General features: G+C 36.1%; 1 protein-coding gene across 1 annotated transcript in view; it reads right to left on the bottom strand.

Moving 5' to 3' along the window:
- Positions 1–533: 533 nt before the first annotated feature.
- Positions 534–19,682, bottom strand: part of PCSK1 (proprotein convertase subtilisin/kexin type 1) — a 49,877-nt gene continuing 30,728 nt past the window's right edge. The window contains exons 9-14 of the mRNA XM_044657644.1: positions 18,801–18,901; positions 12,056–12,289; positions 10,590–10,747; positions 7,547–7,680; positions 4,343–4,504; positions 534–929 (exon numbers count right to left, since the gene is read on the bottom strand). Coding sequence (XP_044513579.1) covers positions 534–929; positions 4,343–4,504; positions 7,547–7,680; positions 10,590–10,747; positions 12,056–12,289; positions 18,801–18,901 — 1,185 coding nt within the window. The remainder of the gene's footprint in view (positions 930–4,342; positions 4,505–7,546; positions 7,681–10,589; positions 10,748–12,055; positions 12,290–18,800; positions 18,902–19,682) is intronic.

Here is a 19,682-nt window from a genome sequence, read left to right as displayed (position 1 = left end):
GGGACAGAAAAAAGGCTGTAGGCACATCTCCTGGTGTTTTGCAGCAGTGTTTGTTTTTTTAATGTTTTGCAGCCCAGAGTTGTTTTTATTTAAATTAGTATTCTTTTGAGAAATGAAAATGGGAAAAAGAGAGGCAGTTTAGAGTGGATTTTAAATATGATGGGAGAAACACCAATGGACTTTGATTCCAGGACAAAAAAAATTCCACTTGTGAAAACATGTTTTCAATAGAGCTCTTGTTGACTGTCCCCAGTACAGTTAGGCTCTCAATGGGAAGCAAACCCCCTCTTTTTATATGTACTAAATTGTGTGTGAATATTTGTGTCTGTGAGTATGTGTGTGTATGTGTGTGTGCAAGCATATGTGAGCTTGAGTGAATGTATGAGTGTATGAACATGTATACATGTACAAGAGAGCAATGGGAAGCAAAGACATAATCATATGAATGAAATATAAATTCTACATCAGTCACAGGCAAGATATTAGAGAAGGGAGGAAGAATGAGTATTTCCAACTCTGGAGATCACCTCGTTTTAATTCCCTTCCTTCAGAATGTCAACCAGAGCCTGCAGCAATCGATCATCCCTGTGCTTGTATGGTTTTGTGTTGTAGAAAAGGTCCACATAGTCACTATAGAGACTATTCTCATCGTTTTTTAACTGGGATGGTTTGTTTAACTTTTCCAGAGCTTGATAAAAATGTTCATATGGGATCTTTAGCTTTTCGTTGGGCTGACTCTTTGGTGCTTGATTGGGGGCTCCCTGTTTGCTGAAAGCACTTTGCAGGAGTTGGAGCATAGCCCTGGAGGGTGTTTTCTCCATCAACTTGTCCCCTTTGACACTGCCACTGTCACTGCCACTGCTGCTGGGGGTAGTGGAGATTTTGGAGAGCTGGGGCCTTTCAGGCAGGTTTTCTGGGGTAGCCCGGTCCTTAAAAAAAAACAAACACCACAGACAGGCTTCCCATCACTATTTTGACTTAAAAATAATATTATTTGTGGAATATGCATGCATCAGAAGCTACACAGATTTTTGCTACTACTGCGCCATAAGAAATGATGAGAAAGATAATTAAAAAAAACACATGAAACATGAAAAGACCTACATGAAATTATGAAGTTAAACAAGCTAAACCAAGAGAACACTATATACAGCAACAGAGATATTATTTGAAGAACGACTTGTGGATGTCCACTTCCAGAGAAAGAAGTGATGAATAGAAATAAGTAAGACGTGGTTTTATATATACAGATGTCTTTTTGTCAAATGATACCTTCTCTAAAGGAAGAGAGGGAGAGTGATCTTTGGTTATTTTAATGCAGCATTAAATAAAGACATTGAAATTAAAAAAGAAGCTACACAGATGAAAAATGGTTTTGCTCATCTCAAATTTTCCTACAATTTTTATGAAATGAATCTTTCCCTAATTTTATTCTACCACATATCAAACTTCTTTTTAAAAAAAAATTGTTCAAACTCTGCAATCACACCATAGCTCCTTAATAAGGTCAAGAATTATTGTTTTTCATCTTTTAATCCTTAATGCCAACATGACATCTTGCACATTATATATACTAAATTAACACTGCCATAAGATTTTAGAAACCAACTAGTGCAAAGTCCTGTTTTAATAGATGAGGACACTAAGGCCCAGAGAGGCCAACTGATTTTTTCAATATCACACAGGGAGAAAATAGCAAAATTGGGATTTAAACCTCAGTCCTTCAATTCTAAATCTAGTAGTCTTTACACCACTTCATTCTGCCCCTCTGGAAGGCTCTATTATAGCAGTACAATGTTTATTAAACAAGATGCCCTTTCTTTATCCCATAAAAAAGAAATTATAAAATAAAGAGTAAATCTTAAAATTTAAAAATAAAAGAATAAGAAGTACTGTAGATTCTTATTTTAGTTGTGACAAAGTCTTAGAAAGGCACTATAGAAGTAATAAAATCTAATATTTATAATTTCAAGGAATTCTATAACAACACATTTGGGTTTTTTTAAACTCTTACTTTTTGTCTTAGAATTGATACTAAGAACAAGTTTCAAGGCAGAAGAGTAGTAAGGATTTAGACGATTGGGATTAACTGATTCATCCAGGCTCACCAAGCTAGGAAGTGTCTGAGGCTAAATTTGAACTCAGGACCTTTCATCTCTAGGCCTGGCTCTCTTTCTCCCTAGCTACTTCACCGCCTCCTAATACTACATTTGCAAAAATAGTATAGGACAATATAGGAGAAAAGGACTATTTCAAGTTTGGGTATGTATGTTCTTTAAACCATTTAAATATTGTCCTAACTGGGACTTTCTTAGACTATATGAGGTATAATTTAATGAATTGAAACAGCATTATTATTATTAATTCAATTAAACCAGCACTATCTTAGGGATATAAAAATGAAAAAAAAGTGACAATATTTACCCTCATGGGAAAAATAAGTTAATAATCATAATTCTAGGACTTCATCATTATCGGTCTAGGTTAACAGATAGAATCTTAGAATTAATATACTATGAGAATTGAATTGTGAATAAGAAAAAATGGCAGTCAAAATGGCAAATTTATCTATCTATCCATTCATTCATTCAATGTAGAATTGAATTAAAGGACTATAGGGCACTTAACTCCTTCACAATTTGGTTCCAACTTGTTTCCAGTCTTATTATATATTATTCCTTTTCATACAATCTTTATTCTAGCCACCCTGACCTTGTTGGTCCTCATCCATGATGGTCCTCCCTTCATGTCCCTTCTGCCTGGAAAGCACTCCCTCCTCACCTCTGTCTCTGACAATCCACAGTTCCCTTCAAATCTTAATTCAAACTCCATTTCCTATGTAATTTCTTTTGGAAATTCTCTCTGCTACCAGTGTTGTTTCCTTACCCTCTTGACGCCATCCAATTACATTCTAGGGTCAAGTCACTTCATTTATGAGGCCATTGGTTTTCTTATAAAATGAGGGGATTAGAAAAGATGGCTTCTAAGATACCTTCTAACTCTAAATTTATAATCTAATATTATATATTTATATGTTTACATTTTATCTCCCTCAATAAAAGGTAAACTTTTTGAGGCCAGAGACTGTTGCATTGTCAACTTTTTATGCCTGCTCTCCAACTCAGTACTAGCTACATTTTTGTTACTCAGTTGTTTTAGTCTTGTCTAACTCTTCATGATTCCATTTAGGGTTTTCTTGGCAGAGATTTGCCATTTCCTTTTCCAGATCATTATATAGATTAGGAAACTGAAGTAAATAGGCTTGAATGACTTGCCCAGAGTCTCATGGCTAGTAAGTGTCTGAGGCCAGATTTGCATTCAGAAAGATGAGTCTTCCTGATTCCCAGCCCAGTGCCAGTGGAAGGTAAACTTTTTGAAGCCCTACACCCATGTGGGCAAACCTATGGCACACATGCCAAAGGGAGCTACTCCTTGCCCCATCTCCATAATTGAGGACATTTCTCTCGTCACCCACCTCTCTGCCCAGCAGTCCAATGGGAGCACTTCTTCCCTCCCCTGTCTGGGGTAAGGCAGGGGTGAGGGTGGGTCACATGTGGCATGAGGGTTGCAGTTTGGGCACTCAGTTTCTAAAAGTTTAGCCATCACTACCCTAGACTGTTTCCTTTCACCTTTTTATTTCTTCTATCCAGTTCAGGTCCTGGCACATAGTAGGGGCTATATAAATGCTTGTTGATTGATGGAAGACATGACCCCTTTCCTCATGAAGCTTACATTCTATTAGGGAGGTCTTACATATGTAAATGATTTAAATAAACAGTGCTCTGTGGGTTCAGTTAGAGGAAGAGTTCATATATAGTTGGGTAGATCAAAAAGGTCTTTATAATCATTGGAACCCTGAAGAACTTAGGAGTCATGAGAAAGAAGAGATTATTGGAAGAGAAGAGAAAGGAAAGATGGTGTATAGGAAAGGATACTATATTTGGATCCATAAATTTGAGTTCAAGCCTCAGTTCCAACACTTTCTAATCATTAGATCTAGGGGAAAGTCAATGTACCTCTTGGAGTCTCCGTTTTCTTGTCTTAAAAATAAGGAAAATAATATTTATACCAACTTCCTTAAAAGGTTTTTGTGAAGGAAACATTTTGCAAATTTCAAAGTGATATATAAATATGAATTAGGAATAATATAGAACCTAAATGGTAGAGAAAACATGCTTCCTCTTCAAGAAAATGATTTGGGTTTTCCTGAGCCTATACTCTGGTTACAAATGGTTCTCTTCTGGGAAGTCACATTAATCCTGTGGGGCAGCAGGATACCATGCATGTCACTTAAAAATGGAGTGACTGCATAACAGTTAATAAAGAAGAGACATATACAGACCTCAAAAGAATCAGCCATCTTTTCCACTCCTCTTCTGTCATTCTGCACAGCATTATAGGAAGTATAGACACGAGGCTGTTTCATGTGTTCTGGCTGGGTGGAAGTCCCATGCAAAATCAGTTTCCAGTTCACAATTCTTCCTTCATTTTGCATTCTTCCAGACTAATGAATAAGTACAGGAATTATTTATGTAGGGCTTTGTTTTCTACTTTGTTTTCCACAAAATATATCTTTAAGCATCCTTCAGGCTTCATAATTAACATCATATCATAACCTCTTATGTGGAGTGTGCTAGAGCCAGCTTGAACTGGCTGCCTCCCAAGAGTCAACTGTAAAATTCTAAATATGAGCATTTACATCTCAGGAAATGACAAATGCTGCAAATCAAAGCTTGATTTGTTTTGTTTATGTCTAGACTTTAAAAAGTTATGAAGAAAATATTAATAATGCAGATTAAACTGTAAAGTATGTCCTATGTACATTTTCCCTTCTAGAAAATGGTTGTTAAACATTTACCAGCTTACATATAGTAACATGATACTTTATGCAGGAAGAAGGAAATCATTAGATTCATTTCAATTAAATGCATAGCATTGTGTATGAACCCATATTACTAAATATGTAAATTAAACATTTGAACCCTTTTAGGTGAGCCTAGTTTATAGAATTGATGTGTTGTTAAAAAGTCATCTGCTGTTTCTAGAAATAGGTTATATTTTCTTTCTGATCATAACATTGGAGGTGTTTAACTGTGGAAGGAAACTGCTACCATAAATAATGAAAGGTACAAGAGAAGAGAGCAAACTTTTTCTTTTGAGAAAGCAATTTTCTCTAATAAAATGTTAAGAATTATAATACAAAAAGCAAGTTTTTAATGTATAATGAACTGAAATCTAAGTACAAAATAAATGATCACACAACCATTCAATGGCACATTCTGTAATAGTACCAACCTCTTCTACTTCTACTTCGTTGCTGTATCCAAAAGATCAAGGTCATTTCTTTTTTTAAATTTCCTTTTATTCTTTTATTAACAAGCATTTATCTTCCCTTTCTCCCATTCTCTCCATTTTAAGAGAACAGAAAACGAAAAAAAAAGCCTTGTAAAAATATATGTAGATAAGAAAATATAATTCCACCATTATCAATGTCCAAAAATATTTGTCTCATTTTGTACCATATGCTCATCACATCTATGCCAGCAGTTGGGTAGTATAGATCATCATCATTTAATTGATGTAATGACCAGCTATGATTTCAGAAGACTTAAATGCTTCATTCCAAAGTTGAAACATTAAGGTAGTTTATGGGATGGGGAGAAAGAAGCTATTTTTTCAAAAAATTTAAAAAAGATAATAATTAAAACTTTGCACTAATTTCATTCCTGAATAGATACAAGAAAATGATCTTATTATTTCTATTATAACATTTTAGTTAGAAATAAAAATCTGGTATCTCTGGTTCTTAATAATTCACTTTTGGAAGAAATTTCACACCCACGATCTTATGTGTTTATTAACTCATTCATTTTTCAATATATCCTATGCCAAAGTAAAATATACCAGGAATTACTTTAAGGAAAATGCAGAAGAATCTTAAACTCCTAAAGCTTCTTTGCTTAAACACTAATCTATTTTCTCTTTATGATTGAGTATTATGAACATCATTTTGTGTTAGCGAGAGGAATATAAGATAAATTCTTTTGTATTTCACTTCATAGAAATACAGAAGTGTTAAATAATTTAGAAAATCCATAATATAGCTTTTTTTCTTCCTTCCCTGTATAAACTTTTAATTACATTGATATATAGTAACATATTAGTATTCATTTCCGCCAATGAGGAAACTTCCTTTCCCAATGCAGAATGGCTGTTGCTCTGCAATGTATAGTCTTAAAGAGTTGCTTGGGACACTGAAGTGCCTTGCCTTGGGTCTCACAGCCAGTATGCCAAAAGTAGGATTTGAACTCAGTTCTTTCTGACTGCCAGGACAACTATCAACCACACCTTACTACTTCTCACCCACAACATAACTAACCTCTAAATTGCACAAAATCATTTGGGGGGTATCAACGTAGACCAAATGTAATGTCTATACCATACCACAGCAAAAACAAATTGATCAGTTACATAGATGGATCATTCAACCATTTTAATTAGCAGTCAGGTGATAATCCACATTCTTCATCATAAGGAAAATTAATATTGAATTGTATTACTTTTTACTAATATTTCTGTTTTTAATCCTTTTTTTTTAAACTCTTAACTTCTGTGTATTGGCTCCTAGGTGGAAGAGTGGTAAGGGTGGACAATGGGGGACAAGGGTCACACAGCTGGGAAGTGTCTGAGGCTGGATTTGAACCTAGGACCTCCAGTCTCTAGGACTGCCTTTCAATCCACTGAGCTACCCAGCCACCCTCTTTTTACTAAAATTTCTATGTGAAATAATTTCTCTGTAGCCTTCCAAGATTAAGCTGAAATAGTCTGCTTCCTGGCTAATCCCCAGCCCCAAGCTATCAAACTAGGCTGGGACCTTCTTTCTTTTATTAAAACAGAAGACATTTGAATGGAGGGCTGATCTGCCATGGTGAACTTTGACCTATTTGAAAAAAAGATGGGCCAGTCACATTTCTCTGACATTTTCATTATTTAGGCAAAGACCCATTCCGCCCCCCCCCCCCAAGTTGAGATCTACAAGTCCACCTCTTCATTACTTATTCACAAATGAGAGATGAGCTCTCAAATTTCTGCATGAAAGAACTTCTTCGTCTTTGTTCACCAAGAGGATCCCTAACCTATTAATTTATTGGATAAATACTACCCTAGTCAATAAATTGATAAGCTTACCTCCAAACCAATCTCTCAAATATTTTAAATTATAACAATTAAGAGGAGAAAAATGATTTATTAGGCTTGCCAAAGTGAGTCATTTTATGCACATATGTTATAGCTTCCAATGTTGCTGGCAAAATTTCTGAGCTTCTTTTTCTACTCTTATCCATACATCTCCAAGTGTGGAGGTTTCCACAAATTTTATTTTCTTCTAATTTTTCAATTAAACAGCAGTTGACTTTAATGCCTGCATAAATGCTGACCCCATTTGCAAACCTTTAATATCCCTTACTAATCCTTCTAGACCTTTGCTTTTCTACCATAACATTCACCTCCATGTCTTCCCACCCCTTACACAGACACAACTGCATACCATGTCAGTAATTCGTAAAGCCCAGGTGCCTACTGGATTCTCTCCCCACGTGTGAACAGACATGAAATCCCAATTCTTAAATCCATTGGGTGATGTATCTCTTTCTCTTTCAGCCAATAGCACAGTGCTGGTTCCTGTGTTGATACAAAACCAAAAATGAAACAAATAATCCATCTCTTAGTAGAGTGAATGCTACATATCAGGCACTTAATAAATGTTTATTGACTGACTATAGTAGATGAAATAAGGGAGATAAGGTAATTGGTATTTGACATTTGTGTACACTCCAATATCTAGCTAGTAAATATGCAGAGATAGGAAAGAGTTCTCAAAACCTCCTTCCAGGATAAGGCCAGAATAGAGTAATTCATAAGGAAAATGGGATGTATATGCTCATTTGAATAGGAAGAGTTGAGAGCTACAATTAAACAGCATTCAAAATAAAAGAAAGATTCAAGGGGTATAAATACTTTTCACGGACATTATCACTTTAGAAAGAGAAATATTTATAATTTCAAAAGTCATTAACTATATCTTATAGAGTAATCACTTAAACTCAAATAGAAATTCATCAATTAACTAACCTTTATAAACCTATATAACCTTGTTTATACAACAAACTAGGGCAGTGATGGGCAACCTTTTGAACTTGGTGTGTCAAAATTCGCCAAAAAAACAAGCATAACTTGGGTGGTGTGTCACTTCGAGAAAAAAAAACACCATAATTTTGTGATATTTATAGTTTAAATAACAGAAATGTATAATTATAATATATAACTGTGTTTAATAAACCAAAATAGGTAAATTAATATTGGTAGAATTGTCATCTATAGTGCACAGAGTGTCTACACTACACTATAGCAAATGTTTCCTCCTCAGCATGCAGCCCCATACTTCTCTGTATGCGGTCGTGTGCCATTGAAAATGACTACGTGTGTCTGTCATAGGTTTGCCATCACTGAACTAGGGACAGAGGCAGAAATACAATGATAATCAAATCCCAATGCCTTCCCAGAGCCTCTAACAGCCATTCATCTCCTGAATAAAGAGAGATAGTGAATTTCCCTGGTCAATATGACAGGTTATAAGAAATATGAAAAATTTAAGAGATGGCATTTTCATACATGATCTCATTAGATAATGTGAGATAAGCAGTGTTCTTATTAGTATTCCCATTTTTATAGGTAAGGAAACTGAGGCTGAGGAAAATAAAATGACCTGCTCATGGTCACACAACCTTCTAAGACAGGATATGAACCAAGTATCTCCTGATTCGAAACCCAGAACATTTTTTATGACAGCACACTTTCTCAGATGTCAGTCTTTTCCAAATATTTGGCTCTTCATTTATGAATCCTTTCTGAAAGGAAATGCAGTCATTCCAAGCATCCTGCTTACTTCTGGGCCAGTACATCTTTATACTGCCTGAATTTTGAGGAATATAGTTTATTAAAGACCTCACTTTCAATAAGGCACATTGCAAATGTCATGATCATAATGACTTGTACTTTTACATCCTTCATCTCACTTAATATTAAAAAAACATATTATATGAAAAGCATAAAGGATGACCCATTCATATTAGGGAAACTCTGGATTTTCTTAACCCCTTTAAACTGATCAAGATGGACCTAAACTATTTCTTGGTATATTGCATTATTGTAAGTGGAAATAGTTCTCCTGGGCTTCAAGATTCCATTGAATAAAATGTTGCCAAACAATTTTGGTATAGCGATGTAATGGAATATTACTATGCCACAAGAGAAGATGATTACAGGACATCATCACTGAGAAGGCTAATATGAACTTATATGAAGTTGCAAAGTGAAGTAAGCAGAACTAGGAAAACAATATATACAGTGACTACAATGTAAATGGCAACAACAACCAAAACTAAGGAATTATATTGGCCAATTTGGTCAGTCATTTTTCAGTTGTGTACGACTTTACATGACCCCATTTGGGGTTTTCTTGGCAGAGATCCTGGAGTGATTTACCATTTCCTTTTACCATTTTATAGATGAGGAAACTGAGGTAAATAGAATTAAGTGTCTTCCCTCAAATCACATAGCTAGTTCATGTCTGAGGACAGATTTGAACTTGGGGAAGATGAGTCTTATCCATTGCCCTGCCTTATTGGCAGGTCTAAGATGAGGTTGTTGTTGTTGTTCAGTCTTGTCTGACTTTTCGTGACCCCATGGGCCATAGCATGCCAATAATGTCTATGAGGTTTTCTTGGCAAAGATACTGGAATAGTTTGCCATTTCGTTCTCCAGTTGATTAAGGCAAACAGAGATTAAATTACTTCTCCAGGGTTGCCTAGCCAAGTAAGTATCTGAGGCTATATTTGAATTCAGGCCTTTCTCACCTCAGACCCAGTGCTTTATCTGCTGAGCCATCTAGCTTCCAAACTAGTGCCCCAAAGAAGAATTCTGAGAACTCAACTCTCTGCTTTTTAAGGAGAAGTGGGAGATCATGGGCATGCATCCCTGTAGGTAATATCATTTGTGGCTGATGTGTTGGTTCACTTTGTTAAACTGTTTTCTCCCCTCTTTCTTATTCTGGGTTATAGGAATGGGTTTTGGGGAGGGAACAGAGCAAGAGACATACTGGGCAATGTAATTGACATGAAAACAGAAGAAATAAATGATAATTTAAAAGTATTGTCTATAGATAATTTAAAAAAAGAAGTCTATTAGTATTTCAAGGACATTGAGTTCAATGTTAGGATTTGAAACATCATCCTAAAAGTATTAGAATTCTTTTTTGAATGATGAGCTGATTAACTGGGGGAAATGTGATTCAACAGGTTCACTTTTCAAAGATATAGTCCCTGTTTATTTGAATGAGCAATGGGAACTCAGCCTCCAAAAAAAAGTGAAACCAAAGAAAATAAACACATTACTCATAGAATTAAAGTTATCTTTTAGGTGGTCTATACTAAAGTATTCACTGAAGATAACAAATTCTATAGGCATTTAAATAAGAATTATATTGTTTTTTAAGGAGGCAAAAGCCAAAATAAAACATCTCTTTCTTGTACCAGCAGCAGAGGTGAGTGTGACATGGAGGTCTCCTCTCCGTGAATATTCAATTGTTGCTTCAAATTGCACATGCTCTAAAGATTTGATGGAATTTTCTTGTCCTTCACAGGCTTTGGTAGGGATTTCAATAGTAACTACTCCATCAGCTTTCAATGACCTAAAACAAGTTAAAGGTTGTAAATAAGTAAGTTTTAAATCAAATTTAGCATATTTTACAAGGGTGGATATACAAACATCCTATATTGGATCAGCCAGAAAATGACCATTTTTTTGTATTATGGAGATGGATTCTGAAATAAGATTGGTAGTTAGCATATATTAGTAAACATGAATAAGATCACCAGAAATCTTGTTAACACTGTTAGCTGTAGAATGTAATGCTTTGGACTATAAACAAGAAGGCTTAGGTATTCATCTCAGAAATGGAAAGGAACTTTGAGGCCAATTAGCCTAGCCTATGAATCATGAGGAGACCAGGTGGTACCACAGCTAGATAGCACAGCAAGTAGTTGAGCCTGGCCATCATATGTGGTCTCAGCTATTAAATACTCAGCTATTAAATAATCCCATGGCTTGGAATAAGGAAGCCTAAACTGGAGATCTGACTCTACTCTTTACTTAGTCGTGTGACCTTGGACAAATCCCTTCACTTGTCTCAGTCTTCACTTGTCTCCTTTCCTTTTTAAATTATAAGAGTATTGCATTCCCTACTCATGGAGTTGTTATGAAGATCAAATGAGATAATTTGTGTAAATCATTGTGTAATCGTTTCACATTATGAATATAACTATTGTTTTTGACATGATTTTTGTGTCTCTAGTATAGTATAGTATTAATTTCAATGGTGGCAGGAATAAAATCCAGTCATTATCTAGTTTGCTGCTTTGCTATAACTTGGCATATATATATGTGTGTGTATATATATATGCATATATATATATGTAGTTTCTGGGTGAAATGTACATAAAAAATGAAGCAAATGTAAAATTCCATGTAACAAATTACATGATGTGAGGGAAAACTACAAGAACAGAGACAACATATGATCAGTCCATAAAAACAGATATTAGTATGGTTTAGAAACAAGAGTACCATACTGGGGCTAAGGAGGTCTAGATCCAATTCCTAGGCTCTATTCAGTTATTATTTTGCTGTATGGCCATTGACAGGTCATTTAACTTCTTGAGGTCTCAATTTCTCCTCAGGAAAAAAGGGAAGGGAGGAAAAGATTCCAATAGCCTATGCTAAATGATGTATATCCTTTAATGATTGAACCACCCACCAAGGATTTTCTAGGGTCCCAAGGAGAACACTGGTGATCTCTTTCTCCCTTGATGGCCCAAAGACAGAAGTGGGATGTGAGCTGGTGCCTCAGAACCCTGAGTAAGTTCTTTTGAACATCATATGCTATAGTCACCTAGTAAAACAAATGGAAGTCAGAGTAAAAGGCCAAGGAAATTCTTACTTGGGTTCAAAGTTGTTGTCTTTCACGATACATTCTTTCTTTTCAGGTACACCTTTCCAGGTTTTAGGATCAGCTAAGTCCACTAGGGCCTTAGCATTAAGTAACCCAAATCCAAATCGACTATTCACCATCAATCCTGCTCCATTCTTCTTCCAACCAGGATTGATGGCAAGTGGGTCATATTCAGAGGTCCACACAACCAAATGTTGCATATCTCTCCAGGTGAGATGGGGGCTGCATAGGAGTAAAACTATAATTAAGAAACAAAATGTCTTTGCAAATACAACTGAATATAGTGCTAGTCTTCAAGACTAGAAGACCCAAGTTAAAAAAAAAATCTCACCTCAGATATTTGCAAGCTATGTGACCCTTCATAAAACCCTTAACCTTTCTTAACCTCAGTTTCTACATTTATAAAATGGGGACAATAAAAGCAACTACCTCTCAGGGTTGTTATGAGAACCAATGAGACAATTTACACAAAGCATTTTGTAAACCATAAAACATTAAAAAATGCTAGTTATTATTATCATCAATACTAACATAAAAGGGATAACTTACTGATAATCTAAGTTTATTAATGAGTCTCTTATAGTATACAATTTTGTGTCATTGATATGTTATCAACTTAATATTATGAATAATGAAATATTAAAATTCAAAGTGAACTTCCCCAATAAGTAATTCTTGCATGTTATAAACTCAAATATTTTTTGTAAATGTATAAAGAGCCAAGTGTACAGGATGCTTAAATTCCTCCTTGGCTTAGGATAAGGTTAGGGATAGAAGGCAGACCTATGATTTCATTGGCATAAGAAGTCATATGCTGTTAAATGTTAACAGTCAGCTCTCAAGAGGAAAAATCTATCTATGACAGAATTTTAAGTTTAATCTACATTATTAGCATTTTGTTCATCACTTTCTTTAGTCTAGACAAGCAACAAATCAAACCTTGATTTGGAGTGTTTGCCAATTTCAGAAGTATAAATGCTTGCAATTGGCTCTCCTCTGAACTAGCTCCAACACTTCACTGAGTCTGAGGAACTGCCAGTGAGGAAAATCCCTCTACTTATTCGGGTAAGTACCTTCTCTGCATCTTATAGTCTTAGAGACTTGCCTAGCATTATACAGTCAGAGTGTGTAAGAGGTAGCACTGGAATCCAAGTTATCTTGGTTTCTAGGAAAGTTTTATCCACTGACCTAATTAAGTATGATCAGTAAAATATTGTTTGGTCAGCACAATTTTTGTTCAAAACTAGGGGCTACTGTCACTTTTAAAACTAGTTTCTCTAAGTAGAGGTGGTTGCTGGTTTAGGCACTTGAAGAAATGAGATACATTGTTCTCAGGGCATTAACTACCAAGTGGACAGACAAAATTAGTGGGCCAAGCATTGAATTAACAAGGACTATATAACAGAGACTTAAGGAAAAATTGTTCTCATATGTTATTTTTTAAATCAAAGTTTTAATAAGAAGAGTATGAATATATACATAGTCAAACTAAACTGTAAATCACATAGGATGGTTGGAAAGTGATAAGTGCAACTGGCCAGAACACAAGAACTGGTTTCTACATCTGGGCTTTTATAACCTTCACTCACCTCAATGGGAAAATCCAAACCATAATCTCATTGGTGTTTCTTCACCAGTTGTTTCATTAAGTACCTAAGTCATGTGCAAAAAAAAAAGGTGCTCTCTAAGGTCCTCTTGTGTACCTGCCCAATATTGTAAATACCTATATAGAACATATGACAGAATATGGGATTTGAACTCAATCTTGAAGGAAATTGAAGTGAGGAGAGAGAATATTCAAGGCATGAAGGCCAACACTCTGTGAAAAGGCATCTAATCAGAAGATGAAAATGGAGTATCATGTGTAAGAAATTGCAAGGTCAATGTAGCTTTACCCTAGGGATTAAAGGGGATTAAAGTAGGAATACTGGAAAGGAAGGAAGGGACTTAGTTTCTATGAGTTATGGGGCAGCAAGGTGGCTCAGTGGTGAGATAACCAGGTCTGGAGAGGAGGTCTTGGGTTCAAATATGGCCTCAGACACTTACTAGCTGTGTGATTCTGGGCAAGTCACTTAACCCCCATTGGCTAGCCCTTACTACTCTTCAGCCTTGAAATAGATACTTGTATTGATTCTAAGCCAGAAGGTAAAGGTTTTAAAAAAAGTCAAATAGGTGATTTAATATTCAAATTTAAGTATATGTTGGAAAAAAAAACTATACCTCATAGTGAGTACTGAATTCCATATTTCTAGGATTTGTGATTTCATCAGTGTGAGTATCTGGCTCTATATATTCAAACCAGACTTAGTATGTAGATTTTGTGAGTTGTCATGCTTTAAAAATTCATCATTCTGAACTCCAAATACAAAATGATTCATGTTTGGAACTGGCCAATGTGGGATACTGTTTTGCTAGACTATGAACTTTTTTATGAGGATTTAAAAAAACTATTCTGGGGTAGGAAGGCAGTATTGGGAGAGAGAAATAATAAATAATGGTAAAAATATTTTGAAAAAGAAACCACAAAAAATTAAAATTCATTACCATGTACTCAACCTGCTGGTGAGGAATCTCTTTGAATTTTAGATATTTTGGTCCTTAGCCAAGTTACATATTCCATTGCCAGGGCCTGGGAAAACTTGGTAAACATATCAGGACCCATATTCCTCTCAACTAACCTTTGAAATCCCAAGATTATCTTAATGCCATGATAAGGTATTGAAATAAAAGACTATATTATACATCATAACAATGAGATTTTGATATTAAAATTTCTAAGTAATAAATTTAATGACTATATATTCTTTAATTGTTTAATTAAAAAATAATTCATACTTTCTGTCTTAGAATGGATATCCATTCTAAGGCAGAAGGGCAGTAAAAGCTAGGCCATTGGGGCTAAGTGACTTGCTCAAGTTCACATAGCTAGAAAGTGCCTGAGGCCAGACCTTCCATGTCCAGTCCTATCTCTGTAGCCACTGAGCCACCTAGCTGCCCCTCTATATATTTTCTTTTCAGTGGGAACTGATATTAGAGAGGCAGTCTATTTTTTTGGCCTGATACCATTTCTCCATTCATGTCACATTTCTTTTTTAATGATGTTGCTTAATATGCAGGTTCCATCATTCTTCATTTGCTTATTCTTATCTGTTCTTTGGAAAATATTCAAGGAGATGACATTTCAACATAATTAAGAAAATAAAGTCCTTTTCACCATTTCCCATCTGAACTACATTACATATTTGAAAAAAATCTTGCTAGCTCTTCATCCTATTCCTGAAAATCATTCTTTTCTCATCAAGCAGCCAACTATTAAGCTAACTTAATCAGAAAAGATCTATTTTAGCAATATGCTGGATTGTCAGCCAAAGATATGCTTGCAGAAAATAACAGTTATGTTATTAGATATTTGGTGCCATTAAATGGAAAGAGAGTAAATGCTGTAATGTGTTGGGGATAAATGCTGGAGGTTAGAGGTTGTTAAGACTAGGCTTCTACTGTTCTGATTCCCAAATATCATCTCCATTTCTTTTAAACATCTTAAGAGATGGACATTCAGTAACCGTGGCAACACATTTCAGGATCTCTCAACACATAAAGTCAAGGTTTTCCTCACAATAACTAACTCAATTTCTTCTTGGTGCATTTTGAAGCACACTTCTTTGGCTCTCAGTGAAAATAGTAAGATTTCTTTTTTTTTTTTTTTTTTTTTTTTTTTTGCCGGTCTCTTGAGATATTCTTTTACTTTCCTCATAATACTAAAATAATATCCCATTCCAGTTTCTCTCTTTCCAAATGAAAAAGAATTAATAGACACTTAATAAATGCTTCTGGAATTTAAAAAAAATTAACAAAAACTTCTTCAGCACCTATTATATGTTAGGCACTATTCAAAGTACTTTACAAATGTTATCTTATATTTTTGTCTTCAAAACACCTCTGGGGATTAGGTGTTCTTATTATCTTCATTTTATAGTTGAGGAAATTGAGGGATAAGATGTTAAGTGATTTGTCTAGGGTCACAAAACTAGTAAGTATCTGAGGAAAAGATCTTCCTAATTTCAAGTCCAGAGCTCTATCCACTGTATTACCTTTTCATCCCATTTCCCCTTCATTTTCCTAAAAAGGCTTAATCATTGTTTCTTAATTGTGAGATCAACCCCTTTTCTCTCTAACTTACAAGAAGGAATGGAAGTAGGTGGGGGAAGGGAGAATGATATTTCTCAGATGGGCTGAAATTCTTCGGCATATTCATTACTGAATATCTTTATAATGACCTACAATGAGTTAATCAGCTAATCGGGGCTAAAGGATAAGCAAATGCAACACCCTGTTTATGGCAAAGGTCTCAATAAGTTTGCCAGAAGTATTTCCTTCCCTTAGCTTTCCATGTCCTCACTTCCCAGGCCTCAGGCATCTAATATGATATTCTGCTTGTACTAGTGATCTTTTACAGTTGACATAAAGTGGTAAAAGTCTTGTAGAGTGAGGTTTGGGGCACCTGGAACCCAAGCTTGCTTCTGCTACTTATTAGATATTAAATTTTTTCCAAACCTCCATGGGATAATAATAATTGTACTACTTCACAGAATTGTCATAAGGGAAGTGCTTTGGAAACTACAAGGTTCCATAGAAATATAAGCTATTGTTATAGGCTGTGGTAGAGATCCAGCTTGCTAGAAAGACCTTTTGGGTACAAAAACAACCTGGTTATTGCTACTGTGACTAATGCTGCCAAAAATCTTGTATGCAGTCAGATGGATATTTTCTTGGCCACAGGGTAGCCTTGTCCTTACTGATTGCTCTAAAGTTAATAAGGTATCTTCGTTCTGAAAGGAGTAAGCTCTTTCCTTGATCTGAAGTTGCAGAAACTAAATTCCCAGGCTAGATGCTAATATGGACGGAACCCATCACAAAAAGCCATCTTATCAGGTCAGCTTGGCTCTTTTATTAAAGTCACTGATCCAGCCACATATGCAACTTGTCTCTAGTTCTCCCTCAGATGGGTGGTCATATCCAACAGAAAGTGGAAGACCAAGGAGAGGATAGCTCCCCTCTGTCTTCACATCAAAGTGAGCCTCAATATAACTAGCTATGTGACCTTGAGCAAGTCACTTTAAACTTCAGTTTCCTTATCTATAAAATGAGGACGATAATAGCACTTTGCTTACAGAGCTATTGTGATAACAAAATAAGATGATCTTTATAAAGTACTTAGCACTATAAAATACTAATTATTATTATTGTTATTATTATTGTTATAACTGCTATTGTTGTAGCTCCATATTCCTGCTAAAACTACTTTTTTATATGGGATTGAGCTTCTTTTCTATCCCCACAATGCTTGCTTTGGTTCTCTAAACATTGACATTGATCTGATTACTTGGACTTCATTTTCTGTCTCACACCTGTTTTTATTTTAGCCATTCCACTTGAACTAAGTACATGACCTTGCCTACTTTGACCTAGGGTACTTCTAGGTTCTCTCCTTACTTACTAAGCTCTTGTTCTTGAGTCTGTGCTTAATAGATAAACTATTTTGAGGCACCTACTATAAACTACATTATTGGTCAAAGACTTTCCTGTTTTGTCCTAGTCAATGCTCTATTAGAATCAAACACCATGTTGGCGAACCTATGGCACGTGGGCCAGAGGAGGCTGCTCCCTTCCTCATCTCCACACATGCCTGAGGACATTTTTCACATCACCTGCCCCTCTGCCCAGCAGCCCATTGGGAATTCTTCCTCCCTCCCCTGTCTTGGGTAAGGTAGGTGGCTCACATGTAGTGCAAGGGTTGCAGTTTGGGCACTTGCTCTCTAGAAGTTTCGTCATCTCTGGTCTAACACATCCTAGAACTATACTGAACCACTTAGGGCAGTTCTAGGATTTCTAAAACTGTCTTGGGCTCTACAAGCTTAATGAAGAAGATGGTTAAATGTCCATGGTTTTAATGATTTATTTGCCTTTGGCATAGGTCAGGTTCTAGTACTTTGGCCCCCTTGCTCAACTACCATTGCTAATGTTTAGTCGTTCAGTGTCTGGACTTTTTATGTCCCCATGGAACACAGCTATCCATGGAGTTTTCTTGGCAAGGATCCTAGAGTGCTTTGTTATTTCATTCTGCTGTTCAACTATCAGGTCATAGCAAATGAATATATCATTACTTTGGACTAGGGGTGATGTGGTACGTGAGGGGGAGACTGCTTCCTCATTTTCATAGAAGATGTGCTTGGTCTCACTACAATAGCCTTCCTTTCTAGGAAGGATAAGCATAATCTTCACATTAGCCAGCCTTTCTAGCCTTCCAGCTATAATACCTGTCTCAACATTTAAAGATGTGCTGTCATTAGCCAACATCAGAATATAGACAAATTAATCCAAACAGAGAAGATTGTCAGCCTCTGTTGGGTATTAACTAGTCAGGCTCCCTCATTTCTACCTCCCTCTCCATCATATATCTTTTTTAAACCCTTACCTTCCATCTTAGAATCAATACTGTTTATTGGTTCCAAGCTGAAGAGCAGTAAGGGCTAGGTAAATTGACTTTCCCAGGGTCACACAGCTAGGAAATGTCTGAGGTAATTTGAACCCTGGACTTCCCATCTCTAGGCCTGGCTTTGAACCCACTGAGCCACCTGGCTGGACTCCCTGCCCACCCATCGTATGCCCCCTTTACTTTTTTTTAGAAAAGGAAAGTTTCAGGAAAGCTGATTCAAAATCTTTGACATCTTACTTTGCTTCCAGTGCGAGAGCGAAGATCCCAGCAGCCAGGGGCGCAGAGGCTGATGTGCCTGTGTGGGTCTCGGTGCAATCATCGTGCAAATCAGCACTTGTCTGAGCAGAGGCACAGGGAGAAAATGCAATGATTTCATAAATTCCATTGTCTGGGATTATTAACCTGTCAAAAGCTATCATCATGACTACAATGAGGTAACTCAGCTGATCTAATTCCCTGTCTCTCTGCCTAAAAATGTAGGGATATTTGCATCTGCTGATATTTCAGGTCACTCCTTTCTTTCTCCAGCTTGCCTATAATTTTGTTCTCAGCATATCTTCTCTGGGAATAAAATGCCTCCACCTCTGAATATGTTCTCTCTTTCCCCCCCATGAGGTTCCCTAGCACTACATGGGATATAAAAAAGGAATGTTTCAAAACCACTCTGAATCATGCTATCTCATTAATCATCAAACCCATTGTGTTTGATCTAGAATATTTAAAAGTCTTGCCTGTTTGCAAAAAAACATGTTCTCTGCCTCCAGATCAACACTTGACTATATCTTTAACAGAAATATTCTGATTCGTGTTCAAAACTGACCCAATCTTGATAATATTAGTCATTATATGGACTCACACACTCAGTAGGGGTTCAGTCACCTGTTCAGTATACAGGATAGATACCCAACAAATACATCTGGAATTGATGTGATTCCCAGATAGACATGTTCACAATTGTATATAATGACAACTTATTTTTTGCATCTATTAACTAGATTGTCATTTCCATGTTACTCGGTGTGTGTGTGCTTGCATGTGTGTGTGTGTGTATGTGTGTGTGTGTGTGAGAGAGAGAGAGAGAGAGAGAGAGAGAGAGAGAGAGAGAGAGAGAGAGAGAGA

Source organism: Gracilinanus agilis, chromosome 1 (assembly GCF_016433145.1).
Source record: "Gracilinanus agilis isolate LMUSP501 chromosome 1, AgileGrace, whole genome shotgun sequence".
NCBI lineage: Eukaryota > Metazoa > Chordata > Mammalia > Didelphimorphia > Didelphidae > Gracilinanus > Gracilinanus agilis.
The sequence above is the reverse complement of the archived record's forward strand: the minus strand, read 5'-3'. Positions and strand labels throughout refer to the sequence as shown.